The sequence below is a fragment of the Lycorma delicatula genome, chromosome 8 (genome assembly GCF_047948215.1).
Source record: "Lycorma delicatula isolate Av1 chromosome 8, ASM4794821v1, whole genome shotgun sequence".
Taxonomy (NCBI): Eukaryota; Metazoa; Arthropoda; class Insecta; order Hemiptera; family Fulgoridae; genus Lycorma; species Lycorma delicatula.
Window position 1 is genome coordinate 130,427,538 of NC_134462.1, and position 14,434 is coordinate 130,441,971.

The following is a 14,434-nucleotide window of genomic DNA, read 5'->3' on the forward strand; positions in this document are numbered from 1 at the left end:
TAAGTAGATTATTGTTGTTTTTGAAGGTTATGAAACTTCTTGTTATTAATAATTGCAATAATAATTTCACTAGAGAACTACTTTGAAAATTTAATTTTTTTTTAATAAGTAGGTTTGGTACATGACTTTCAATAATATTATAGTGGTCGCCAATAAAGATGGTGCTTGTGTTTAAACTATTGTTTATATAGTTTTTGTTTAAACTACATCTGAGTTAAAAAAAAATTGCACAAAAAAAACAAAGGTATCGTTGGAAACTGCTATTATTTTTTCGCTAACTGGAATCTGCCTATTTTAGTTACCATCATTTGTTTGAAAATTAGGGGCATGAGAAGCAGAAAAATCATTGTTAGTATAGACACTCCCAAATTTGTTAGCGAAAAAGTTATACAATTTCAGTGCCCTTATTAGGATACTCATTTAAAAAAGCATACAAGATGGATAAGATGTGTTGTCATTTTCGTTAACAAATCTAAAAAAAAGTTTGCATTTTTTTTGAGGCCAACTTTGATTTGCTATAAAATCAAAACCGGTCTAGATAAAAATTTTCTACATTTGGAGGTAGATTAAACGATTTTTTTCTCAATAATTATAATTAAGATTTAGCCCAAAACTAGTATTATTTAAGCCTGCAGAGTGTTTTTTATGAGACAGCCTAACTTTAGTATCAATGAATATTTTATGGGAAAAAAACTTATCGTTGAAACAATTTGAATAGGATGAAAAAATTTTGAAAATAGAGTATGTAATATCAAAAGTACAGCTGCAACTAGTAGTTGAGCTTGTAACCTGTTTGTTGCTATAATGAGTAGTGACTAAGGAGTTGATGAACTCATCAGACTGAAGACTGTCATCGCAATTAATTTGTACTAATAGACAGAGACATAATATCAATATATTGTAATCAATAATTAAGATTCTACCTGCTCACTGAGACTGCTTCTTTATTCTTCATATATTGCCACAATTTTAAATCGGTTATGATCCTCACCATAAAATGTGAATTAATTCAACTCTACAAATAACAATTTTTACAAAATTAATGCCTGATATTAATGGAGATTTCTTTTTTCTACACTTAATGTTAACCGAAATGTGATGTTTATACTTAAAACAACCTGTAAGCTTAAATAGTAGTAGTTTTGGACTAAATTGTAATTACAATTATCGAGAAACAATCTAATCTACTTCCAAAAATAGAAAATTTTTATCTCTATCGGTTTGGATTTTGTAGCAATTCAAAGTTGACATTCTCAAAAAAGTGCAAAACATCCACTTTTCATGTTACTAATTTTCAAACAAATGATTGTAACTAAAATCGGCTGAATCCGATTTTATTGTTAGAGCAAAAATAATTGCAGTTTCTGATAATACCATCATTTTTACTGTGTGGTTTTTTTTTTGCAACTGAGATGCAATAACACAAGCACCATATGTGACCACTGTAATACATAGTTGAATTCCTCAGCAAAAATTTCTATATCATGATCATTATCAGATTTCGATCAGGCATGGTATTTTTCTTATGCTATAAAATTGCATTTCCACGTTCCAGATAAAAGTTTCAAGCTTACATGGCGACATAAAAAATAAATAAATATAAATTAGAATCATACTCTCATTCATAAAATGTTGAATCTTACAAAATTTATATTTTTACAATTTGGTATGTATCGATCAGATATAACATTATAATTAATCTTAGGTAACGTTACCTCTAAAAGTAAACCCAGTATAATAAAGATTGATAAAAAAAATTCCTATTGAAGCAAGGGTTTGTTTGAATAGTTTAAATTTTTCAAATAATGTACTAGCGTTTTTTAAGTTGCCTAGTCTGGATTTAAGTGGTCCAGTTAGTTGGACATCTGGAAAATTGGCGTCCCACTGTATTATCTTTTCATTATAATTTTCTAATATGTAAATTTTGGATTACATACATATAGTTCACTTTTCAACTCGTGTGTGTGTGTGTGTGTGTGTGTGTATATATATATATATATATATTTAGCCCACCAGGCTGGTCTAGTGTTAACTTATGGCAAATCAGTGGTTTAACTGCTGATTTTCAATGTCAAAGGTTCTCAGGTTCAAATCCTAGTAAAAGTTAGTTGCTTTTATAAAAATTTAATAACTAAACCGAGGATACCGATATACTTTGGTGGTTGGGGTTCAGTTAAGCATACGTCTCAGGAATGGTACGCCTGAGTGTACAAGACTTCACATTATTCAGTCTTAATTTGTGTTCAGTTAAACACAAGACATCTTGTTTATCTTGCCACTTCAACAGCATCATTTTTCCTACCTTACCGCATACTGCATGAATTTCATTTTTATTTAATTTTTTTTTTTAAATCTTACACCTGTATTTGCTGACGTTACCCATAAGTCAATATTTCGCTCACTCAACCCAGAGCAAGCTCCGGGGCAATAATAGTTATAAGTGTAAATACAGTAACCATTCTTTTAACAGATTACTAATTTCTAAAAGACTCATGACAATGCTTAGTGGTGTAGCCATGATTAGGGTTTTTTACTTTTTTTACAATTTCTGTGTCTGTACCTACATGAACTTTCAAGTTACATATATAACCGGTTTCTGACTCTGAAATAACTTACACCGTAATGTCAAAGCGTGCTCTTTTTATTCTAATAAACTGAATGAAGTCCTCCTTTCCAGTAAACTTTCATCAGTTGCTAAATTTTTTTTCTGGTGTGTATACTTCTCTGAATCTGTTAACAAGATAGTCAATAATCGATCTTATTTTTTTAGATGGATTAGTATTATCATCAGTAAGATGGATGATATGCGACAGAAGTTTAACACTTTTGGATAAAATTTTTCTAGATCCAAGAATTGTAAAAAGAGGCTTGTTTTTATAATAACTTTCAATTTGTGGCTTCCAAGTGATTCCTGATTGCATTTATACGGCTGCAAACAAAAGCATCTCATATTATCAGTCTGTTTCCACAGGTGAAACCTCAAAAACCGGTTCAGTATTTATTATTTTTTTTTAAGACATTTTTGACATAAGATTAGTCTTCTTCACTAGAATATCAACTATTTTATTAGTAAAAAATAACTTTCTTAATGAATACACATTTTTAAGGTCATCAATTGGGAAGTTTTTCCTGGAGTACCGATAAATATTTGAGGGTTGGAAAGCTTTGTGGTAACATCATACATCAGCCATTCTAAGCCCGATGTATTGTCTTTTTTTTTAGCGACAGATATTCGAGGTCCTACATCAAATATCTTTACCTTTCTGGACGGGAGGTTATAAATCCTGTTCTATATCGTGCTAGTCGTTGGTAATATTCACAAGAAAATGAGAATCACTGTCCAAGTCGTTATCAGATGAACCGTTTAAAAGTTCAATTATATCATTATCATTTACAGATAATGATCAGTCCATGTTGAACTAATAAATATCAATTACAATATCCAATTCTTATATCGGTAATATTTTAAAACGATAATAAACGATTCAAATAATATGAATATCATTTACTCGCATAAAAAATATAGTTGCAGTAAACAACTCTGTTATTTGTTATTTACATATGGTCGCATCCACAGATACAAAGAGTTCCGACTGAAAATTACACAAAAATAGTAGCAAAAATTACAAAAACGATAAAAGAAAACAATAGATTACACAAAGAAATAAGAAAAATACTAACTCAACATATGGAGCAATCAAAACAACAAAAATATATGCACAGTAACACCTTTTCAGAACGATAAGAAACAAGATGCTATCGCTTCAGCATTAAATTAGAATAAAAATAATGAAATTAAAATAAAATAAATTTTAATTACATATTTATATTAGAAAAATACAGAGCAGCTGGACCGAAGGTGCAACACCATATCGGAGAGGTATCTGTTGAGAGCCAGACTAAGGAATGATTCCTGAAAGAGGGCAGCAGCTCTTTCAGTAGTTGTTAGGGGCGTAAGTCACAACGACTTAAACGGCCATATCAACATCACTCAGTCCTCTGAGTACTGCGCAGCTGAAAGCAATGGAAAACTACAGCTGTTTTTTTTTCCAACAAAATGTGGCTCTGCATTTTCAAAAGCAATAATGGAGGCGCCTTCCTTGGTAAAATAGTCCCCCGTTCGGATCTCCGGGTGGGGACTACTAAGGAAGGGGTCACCAGAAAAGTAAAAAATAACATTCTACGAGTCGGAGCGTGGAATGTTAGAAGCTTAAAAAAGGTTGGTAGGCTAGAGAATTTAAAAAGGGAAATGGATAGGGTAAACGTGGATATAGTAGGAATTAGTGAGGTTCGGTGGGAAGAGGAAGGCGACTTTTGGTCGGGTGACTTTAGAGTAATTAACTCAGCGTCAAATAATGGGCAGGCAGGAGTAGGTTTCGTGATGAACAAGAAAATAGGGAGGAGAGTGGAGTATTTCAAGACGCATAGCGATAGAGTCATTGTAATAAGGATAAATTCAAAACCTAAACCGACAACGATTGTTAACGTCTATATGCCTACAAGCGCCCATGATGATGATGAGGTAGAATGTGTATACGAAGAGATTGATGAAGCAATTAAACACGTAAAAGGAGATGAAAATTTAATAATAGTTGGAGATTGGAATGCAAGCATTGGAAAAGGCAAGGAAGGAAATATAGTGGGTGAATACGGGCTGGGCAAAAGGAATGAAAGAGGGGACCGACTTATAGAGTTTTGCACGAAGTATAATTTAGTAATTGCCAACACCCAATTTAAAAATCATAATAGAAGAATATACACTTGGAAAAAGCCAGGCGATACTGCAAGGTATCAGATAGATTATATCATGGTTAAGCAAAGATTTAGAAATCAACTCGTGGACTGCAAAACTTACCCTGGAGCAGACATTGATAGCGACCATAATTTGGTGATAATGAAATGTAGATTGGGGTTTAAAAACCTGAAGAAAAGGTGTCAGATGAATCGGTGGAATTTAGAGAAGCTTGAGGAAGAGGAGGTAAAGAAGATTTTTGAGGAGGACATCGCAAGAGGTCTGAGTAAAAAAGATAAGATAGAAAATGTAGAAGAAGAATGGGAGAATGTTAAAAAGGAAATTCTTAAATCAGCAGAAGCAAACTTAGGCGGAATAAAGAGAACTGGTAGAAAACCTTGGGTTTAAGACGATATATTGCAGCTGATGGATGAACGTAGAAAATATAAGAATGCTAGTGATGAAGAAAGTAAAAGGAACTATCGGCAATTAAGAAATGCTATAAACAGGAAGTGCAAACTGGCGAAAGAAGAGTGGATTAAAGAAAAGTGTTCAGAAGTGGAAAGAGAAATGAACATTGGTAAAATAGACGGAGCATACAGGAAAGTTAAGGAAAATTTTGGGGTACATAAATTAAAATGTAATAATGTGTTAAACAAAGATGGTACACCTATATATAATACGAAAGGTAAAGTCGATAGATGGGTGGAATATATTGAAGAGTTATACGGAGGAAATGAATTAGAAAATGGTGTTATAGAGGAAGAAGAGGAAGTTGAGGAGGATGAAATGGGAGAAACAATACTGAGATCTGAATTTAAGAGAGCATTAAAAGATTTAAATGGCAGAAAGGCTCCTGGAATAGACGGAATACCTGTAGAATTACTGCGCAATGCAGGGGAGGAGGCGATTGACAGATTATACAAACTGGTGTGTAATATTTATGAAAAAGGGGAATTTCCGTCAGACTTCAAAAAAAGTGTTATAGTAATGATACCAAAGAAATCAGGGGCAGATAAATGTGAAGAATACAGAACAATTAGTTTAACTAGTCATGCATCAAAAATCTTAACTAGAATTCTATACAGAAGAATTGAGAGGAGAGTGGAGGAAGTGTTAGGAGAAGACCAATTTGGTTTCAGGAAAAGTATAGGGACAAGGGAAGCAATTTTAGGCCTCAGATTAATAGTAGAAGGAAGATTAAAGAAAAACAAACCACAACATACTTGGCGTTTATAGACCTAGAAAAGGCATTCGATAACGTAGACTGGAATAAAATGTTCAGCATTTAAAAAAAATTAGGGTTCAAATACAGAGATAGAAGAACAATTGCTAACATGTACAGGAACCAAACAGCAACAGTAGCAATTGAAGAACATAAGAAAGAAGCCATAATAAGAAAGGGAGTCCGACAAGGATGTTCTCTATCTCCGTTACTTTTTAATCTTTACATGGAACTAGCAGTTAATGATGTTAAAGAACAATTTAGATTCGGAGTAACAGTACAAGGTGAAAAGATAAAGATGCTACAATTTGCTGATGATATAGTAATTCTAGCCGAGAATAAAAAGGACTTAGAAGAAACAATGAACGGCATAGATGAAGTCCTACGCAAGAACTATCGCGTGAAAATAAACAAGAACAAAACAAAAGTAATGAAATGTAGTAGAAATAACAAAGATGGACCGCTGAATGTGAAAATAGGAGGAGAAAAGATTATGGAGGTAGAAGAATTTTGTTATTTGGGAAGTAGAATTACTAAAGATGGACGAAGCAGGAGCGATATAAAATGCCGCATAGCACAAGCTAAACGAGCCTTCAGTAAGAAATATAAGTTGTTTACATCAAAAATTAATTTAATTGTCAGGAAAAGATTTTTGAAAGTGTATGTTTGGAGTGTCGCTTTATATGGAAGTGAAACTTGGACGATCGGAGTATCTGAGAAGAAAAGATTAGAAGCTTTTGAAATGTAGTGCTATAGGAGAATGTTAAAAATCAGATGGGTGGATAAAGTGACAAATGAAGAGCTACTGTGGCAAATAGATGAAGAAACAAGCATTTGGAAAAATATAGTTAAAAGAAGAGACAGACTTATAGGCCACATACTAAGGCATCCTGGAATAGTCGCTTTAATATTGGAAGGACAGGTAGAAGGGAAAAATTGTGTAGGCAGGCCACGTTTGGAGTATGTAAAACAAATTGTTGGGGATGTGGGATGTAGAGGGTATACTGAAATGAAACGACTAGCACTAGATAGGGAATCTTGGAGAGCTGCATCAAACCAGTCAAATGACTGAAGACAAAAAAATTAGAAAAAGTTAACATATTTACCATATTATCACAAAAGATATTTGTAGTTAGCATCTGGCAGAGGTGATGCAGCAATGTTAAAGTAATCATACTCAGAACCACCTGATGCAGAATGTTGTCCTAGTGCCTACCACAGAGTTCACTTCGGTTGCCACTCCTATCTATCCAGAGGTCTCCACTTCACCTCCTGGTGAACACACACAGGAGGTGGCACAATGTTAACCGTTCTGCATACCGTGCAAATTCTGTAAACTGTACAACAATTAGGTTATGTCATTTAATGTACGTAAAATAAACATTAAATTCTCTAATTTTTAAATGAACAAATTCACAGGAGCCTTTATCGAATTTTATTTGATTGTTAATACGATACACAACTGCTTAGAATTAAATCGTTTGGATACGTTTAGTTTAAAAAAAAAAACGTATGTATTTATATAACATATATTTTTTGTGTAATAAAAAAAACACGAAGAATTCTGAAGTATCCTATTATAAATTATTTGTTACGTTGTATAATAATTATAAAACAAAATTAAATATTTAATGAATATTTTGAAATGACTGCCTTTTAATACATTGCTGAATTACATTACAATCAAGTAAATTAAACATTATAACTTTTTTTCTTTGAAATAACTAAACAATTTAAACTCCGACAATTATTTATTTCTTTGTTAATGTTACAAAAATATACATTATTTTTATATTTTTTATTTTAAACCACCTGTCCATAAAATCTATAATGTTTGTACACCTGCTATTAAACCGATCGTATCAGATGTTTTGTTACCGAATGCGAGTGTTCGTTTCTTTATCAGATTACAGTTCTCACGTACGGTAAGCCAGTTATTTTTACATGGATTTGAATACTAAATCGTGGATACCGGTGTTCTTTGGTGATTGGGTTTCAATTACCACACATCTCAGGAATGGTCGAACTGAGAATGTACAAGACTACACTCATACATATCTCATCCTCTGAAGAATTATCTAAATGGTAGTTACCGGAGGCTAAACAGGAAAAAGAAAGAAAAAGTTCACATACGGTAATGGCGGAGAGAAAGTGGTTGCGAAGTATGTTATACCAAATAGTATTTGAATTTCATTAAATATAATCATTCAAATGGGTGAAAACGGTTATAATAAAGTAGAAAACCCAGTTCTGCACGTGTTAGTGTTCGGGTTTCATCATAAAAAGGGATGTCAAGTAAGTTTCGTTGAAATACTTTATTTTGGTTAGATATTTTTGCAGTTTTTTATTATGTTGGATTATAGTTATATTCAGTATTGCATTAAGGATTTATTTTTAATTTAAATGTTTGAAAATTAAATGAGATTAGTTAGCTATGGAATTATATATGCATTCGTGTTGACTAAAACTCTTGCAGCTTTTAAACAATATTTGTTTATTTTATTTCATCTAATCGCATTAATGCGTCTATTATAACGTAACAGTAACTTTAATGAAGTTAAGGGTGCAATTGTACTTTGTGCAGTACTGTTATTAGAATAATGATTTGTTTAATATGTTATGGAATATTCTCTTCAGTGGTTAGGTTTACTTTTATTGCTCAGCTTTTTGATAACATTATCAGTATTTGATGCACAACCCTTTAAAAATAACTAAATCTGTATTATTAATACTGCATAACATGTTTTACATTGTAATATTCTGTTGTGTAGCAGAATATTGATTAAAATATCATTTACCTTTAATTGACTTCACAGTTGATATAAACCGTGAAGGAAACTTAATTTGAGTATCAAACTTTTCTATAGGTTATTCATAATATACTCTAATTAAAGTAATATAATTAAAAGAATTTTTTAAGAATATTATTATAATAATAATAATTAAAAATAACTTTGAAAACATTGCATGTAAACTATGACGGACACTTTGAATAATGTAAGTTGTCTATGACTCATTGCATTTTTTTCATCAATACTAAGACCTCAAAACAGTATCTTCAAGTTTTTATGTCAAAAAAGTTAAAATATACAATTTTTTTAAGTTTAATTAAAAAAAAACATTAAGGGTTTTTATTAATAGTTATTGTACCATATTTTTGTGTATATAAAAGTTAAAGTTTAATTATGTCTTGTGTTTTAACTTTTATGTTACAAACTTAGCAGAAGAATTTAATGTTAACAAAATATTTAATGTGTCCAGTGATAGGTTTGTAGAGTTTTGTGTAATTTAGATTTTTATTTTTATCTAATTTAACATTTTTGAATTATTATTTATATTATTTTTGTCTTGTATGTAACATATTTTACAGTTAATGTTATTTAAATTTTTTCTAGTTTGTTCATTGTATTATCTGTTTCAATTGTCATATTAGATTCCTCCCAAGATTTTTCTTCTAATGATAGTTGTATTTTTGGAATTATAAAAATAAAACTATAGAAAATATTAGGGCTATACAGATATTGATTTTTTACTTGGTATCTTGAGAAAAAAAAATTGCAGTAACATATTGATATATATGATATTTAAATATTATGAGGTAGCATTTAAACATCTTAGTAGTAAGATGTTTATACATTATAATTTATGCCTTAAACACCTTATAACTAATAACTGATTGTGTTTGCTTGCACACACACACACGCACACATGTGTGTGTGTGCAAACACACATTGTAATGAAGAATGAAATTATGTTTCCATAGTTGTCGTTTTTTCCAACTCTTTCTCAAACTTTGTCAAAACTTCCATTTAATAATGCTTGTTCCCTGTTGTGTTTTCTAGAACCATTTTTTAAAAAAATTAATATACTCTTAATATCAAAATAAATTGAGCATGGCTTTAAATTTGGACTCGCTTTGCCAAGTATTTTTTAATTCTTGATTAAAAAATACTTATCAATCAAAATACCCCAAAAGGGGTAGATCAAATTAAATATCCCAAAAGTTAGAATCTCTATCAAGTTGTTGCAACATATCAGTACTAATTTTCTAGTGTTTTTTCTGGTATAAAATTATACCAGATTAATTTTTTTACATTGATGTTCTCATGGGAAATTTTTTGTCAATGTTCATGGCTTTTACTGTCATTGGTCATTGAGGCTGTGATCTTATAAAATAATCCGATAATTTTTTTACACTTTCAATGAAGAAACAATGTTTTTTTGTGCATTAATTGTGATTTTGTCTCAGAACCATACTGGAAAATGTAGGTTTTGTCGTAAATGATGAGTTTTTAAAAAAGCAGTATTCCATTTTAATTCAACAAATGATTCATCACTATTTGTGATTTTGATGATATTTGCTATATGATAATTACCCATCTTGAAGGAGCCAAAAAATATTTTTTTATATTTAAAATAAAATATTTCTTGAGTAATATACTATTTTCAAAATCTCCAACATTTTCATCACTTTTTCCATGAGCTGTGGCATTCTTATTTTACATTGTACAGAGGTCAAAAAGGGCTTTTTGGAAAGAGTAAGATGCAACTTCATCTTAGTGTACTCAAAATTCATTTTGTTACATAAACAAATCTTGTAATGTTTACTTTAGTTACGTTTACAAATTGTTGTTTTTTCAAATTTTGGACCCAAAAATAAATAATGAAGGGCTTAGAGTATCAAGCCTGTTTTTTTGCCTTTTAACTCTTGGGTACTAGTAGTTCTCATAAGAAAAATTGGACCGTTACTGAGTGTCTTTCATTAAAAAAAATTGCCACCAATTCGTAAGATCTTGAAAATTTGTCATTTTTGGGTGCCAAAAACCGCATGTGGGATAGGTGGCAAAAATCATAAATGTTTACAGCAGCAAGTACTTCTTACCTACTTTAAAACCGTATAAAATTTATTTTGTTACTCAAACGGGTTGACAAGTAATGAAGTTAACAAAACTGTTAAAAACATTGTTCCTTCTAACCATAAACAACGTATCCAAAATTACTTATGTTATGTATTTTTTCACTGGACAATTTCATCAGTAGATTCAGCCATCACTGTTGAGTGATGGCTAAGTCAGAATGGATGGTGATGGACACTGGGAAAGAAGTGATAAATATTATTATCTCATGTTAGTAGGAAATCGGTTTTCAGCTTTCACCCAAGAAGATTCAATTGGTCGCGGTATCGGGTAGGATTTTGTTCAGGGTTGGAACCACGGTCTCCTACCCTTTCCCTACAGTGAAGTATCTCAGCATATGAATAGATATAAACCACACCATACCATTTGTTATACAGGTAATATAGCGCAATGGGCTATGCTACCTGTGCTGTGGTTGTACTTGCTCCCCAGACCTCCTCAATCAGAAGATAGAGGGCAGGTAAGGTGGATACAGAGGCATCAGTTGTTTGTAGATGGGATCAGTCGATGAAGAGTAGATGGACATATTGTGGATACCAATGTTCTTTGGTGGTTGGGTTTCAATTTACTGCAAATCTCAGGATTAGTCAACCTGAGACTGTACAAGACTACACTTCATTTAAATTCATACATATCATCCTCTGAAATAATACTAATAATTTAATTTACAGCAATGAAATTTGCTTTGTTTAAGTTTCCAGCTTATTTCTTAATAGTATCAGAAGTTTGAATGTATACTCATGTATATATATATATATATATATATATATATATATATGTATATTTTAATTAAAATAAATTTTTTTAGATGTAAGAAATTAAAAGAGTGCATTTTCATTTAATCAACATTTTTGTACTTTGGTTCAGAAACTGAGATACAGATAAGTGAACAGTTATAAATACAGTAATGTAGCTGAAAACTGGTTAATAATAATTTACATTATAATTTTTGTCTAGTTGCTGTTGTTTTGTTTTCATTGTATTATTCATTTTGTGAAATAACTATTATTTTGTTTCATAGTGGAGTAAATCTTTTATTATTTGTGTTTAAAAAAGCTATTAGTACTTATGTGATTTAATTATTTGTTTATCTCCCCAGCTTATGCAGGGCTCTATGATCATTTATTTTTGTTAGTGTTTGTTTTTATTATTCAAATTGTTAATTCAGTAAATTCATCTGCATGGTGTTTCATCAAATTTCATTTTCTAGTCCATTTTTTAATTTAGTTATATTTCTTCATCTTTTAAAATTATTTTTCTGATATGCAGGCCTATATCCATATAATTGCTGTTAAAAATGAGTAAAGTTGGATATTACGTATACGTTATTCTCTTCGCTTCTGATGTTACTCTTCAGTTGAAGAACTTTGAAGTAGATGGTTGCCTTCATTGGGAAAAAAGAATTGGTGCAGCTGCACATGATTTTAAAACTACTCTTTCTGTTAATATTCTTCAAAAAATATGTAAGAATACTACTGCCCTTTGTGCTAAATCTTTTGATTTAATTAATATTACTATGAATGAGAGTAATAGTTGTTTTAAAGTAGATTTCTTTATGTATTTACTGAATTTAAGTATTAAATATTGTGTTACCTTAGATAAGAAATTGTAATTAAGTTTTTATACTTATTTTTATAAAGATGGGGTTATGGATTAGCCACTAAATTAATTTAAACTGTTAAAAATAAACAGTCTATTTCTCAAAAAATGTAAATATTCTAAACCCCAAAAAAAGGTAGCTAAACATATATGAAGACAAAACAGTTGCTATATGTATTATACAGATCACTGTTAACAGATTTTGTAATAATTTATTTCCTGTCATACAACAGGGATATTCATTGATATGTGAACAACATTTTATTGTAGTTTGTTTGTTTTTAATTTCTAATTTCAGTTAAGCTATTAAGATTATTTATATGTATGTATGTAAGTGCATGTATGAGGTTATTAGAAATCTAAAATTTGTTCCTTCTGTTTGAAATATTAATCATGGAAAGGAAATTATTGCTTCATAAGGTGGCAGTGTTCATGATGTTAAAATATTTGTGATACTGTATGTGTTTCTTCTTTAACAATACCAACTGATGTATGCATTTATTATTTGTGTGTATATGCATACTCATGCATATGTGTGACCTAAAAAATAGTTCAAATTGTGTCATTGAACATCATACAAAAGTTAAATTTTTGATTTTTCTCTAAAAATCACCACCAGAGAATTAAGACAGCTTAATAAGTCATGCGGTAAATCAATAAAAAAAAAAAACTCAAGTTTATAAGTACCCATGAGGATTATGTAGTGTGTTAGGATTTTTATCATAGTAATCCATCCCTTGTGACAAATAACAAAAAAAAATGAGTGTATTCAAAGTAGTAAAATACTTGTACCATCAGAACTTTAAATATACATAGGAAGTTGCCATAGTATTCACGTTATCTGAAAATAGATTGTTTCAACAAATCATACAAAAAATATCTGTAGATCAGGGAGAAATATGAGTGATATTGACAGGAGATCTTGTAAGATGGTCAGTCAGGACAAAAATTTTCTCAATAATAATCACAGGTGTTTAATAAAAAAGATGAGACATGGTTTTTTATACTCTCTACAGACAAAATATTGGTCTGGATTGGAATCCTATTATCTCTTCTTGACAAAAACGATTTTAGTAAATCAAAAGTTGCATTTGAAATTATTTTAATTTACAAAAATGTTGTTTACCATAAATTCATTCCAAAAGGTCAAACAGTAAACAAAAAAAATGTTTTTAAATATCCTTCATAGATTATCCTTCAAGAATGCAGTCAAAAGGAAATATCTCAGAAAATGAAAACAAATAATCAGATTCTTTTGCACGACAATCTACTGGTGTATTGGTCCCTGACAGTCAAGAAGTATTTTGTACAGTATAATTCAACGTAAATGGGACCATCTGCTCATCCTGCTTTTGTCAATAGCTTGTTTTTATTATTTCTCTGTTTGAAATAGACTCTGAACAGTAACAAGGATTATAACATTAAAATTCTTAATTTGATGAAACAGGTGAAGAAAATTTTGTAACTGCTTATCAGGAATACGTCAAAATACTTTTTGAACATTTACAAAATTATGGAACTACTGAAAGAAAGCTAATATAGAATGTTTTAATTTATACAATATTTCTAAAATAAGTATATTTTACCAATATTCTGAAGTTTCCTTGAATGTTATTATTGATAAATGAATTTAGTAATTTTACAGAACTTGCTAATTGAGAGGCAACCAAGATCTTGATTCTTTTTTCTAATAATTTAATTCCTTTTTTCTAATAATACTGTACTTCTATTACCACTTGTTAAAATATTTTGTTCCTCACCTGTTTCTTTTAGGTTATAAATTTTTATAAAGTCATTAAATGTGAAAATTCAAGCTGATTTAATACATTTATGGTTTTAACATTTGAATTTTTTTATTGTATTATTTTGGTTTCTAATTTTCAATAAAATGTCAACATTAAGTATAAAACATTGGTTTTAAGTGAAAAAATAATAATGAACCAAATAGCAGATAAAAATTAT

At 30.3% G+C, this 14,434-nt stretch overlaps 1 protein-coding gene and 1 pseudogene across 1 annotated transcript in view; one reads left to right on the forward strand and one right to left on the reverse strand.

Moving 5' to 3' along the window:
- LOC142328911 (uncharacterized) overlaps window positions 1–7,441 on the reverse strand; it is a 40,637-nt gene extending 33,196 nt beyond the window's left edge. The window contains exon 1 of the mRNA XM_075373065.1: window positions 7,064–7,441. Coding sequence (XP_075229180.1) covers window positions 7,064–7,132 — 69 coding nt within the window. The 5' untranslated portion in view covers window positions 7,133–7,441. The remainder of the gene's footprint in view (window positions 1–7,063) is intronic.
- Window positions 7,442–12,166: 4,725 nt separating this feature from the next.
- The window catches only part of LOC142329531 (exonuclease mut-7 homolog), a 47,259-nt pseudogene continuing 44,991 nt past the window's right edge, over window positions 12,167–14,434 (forward strand).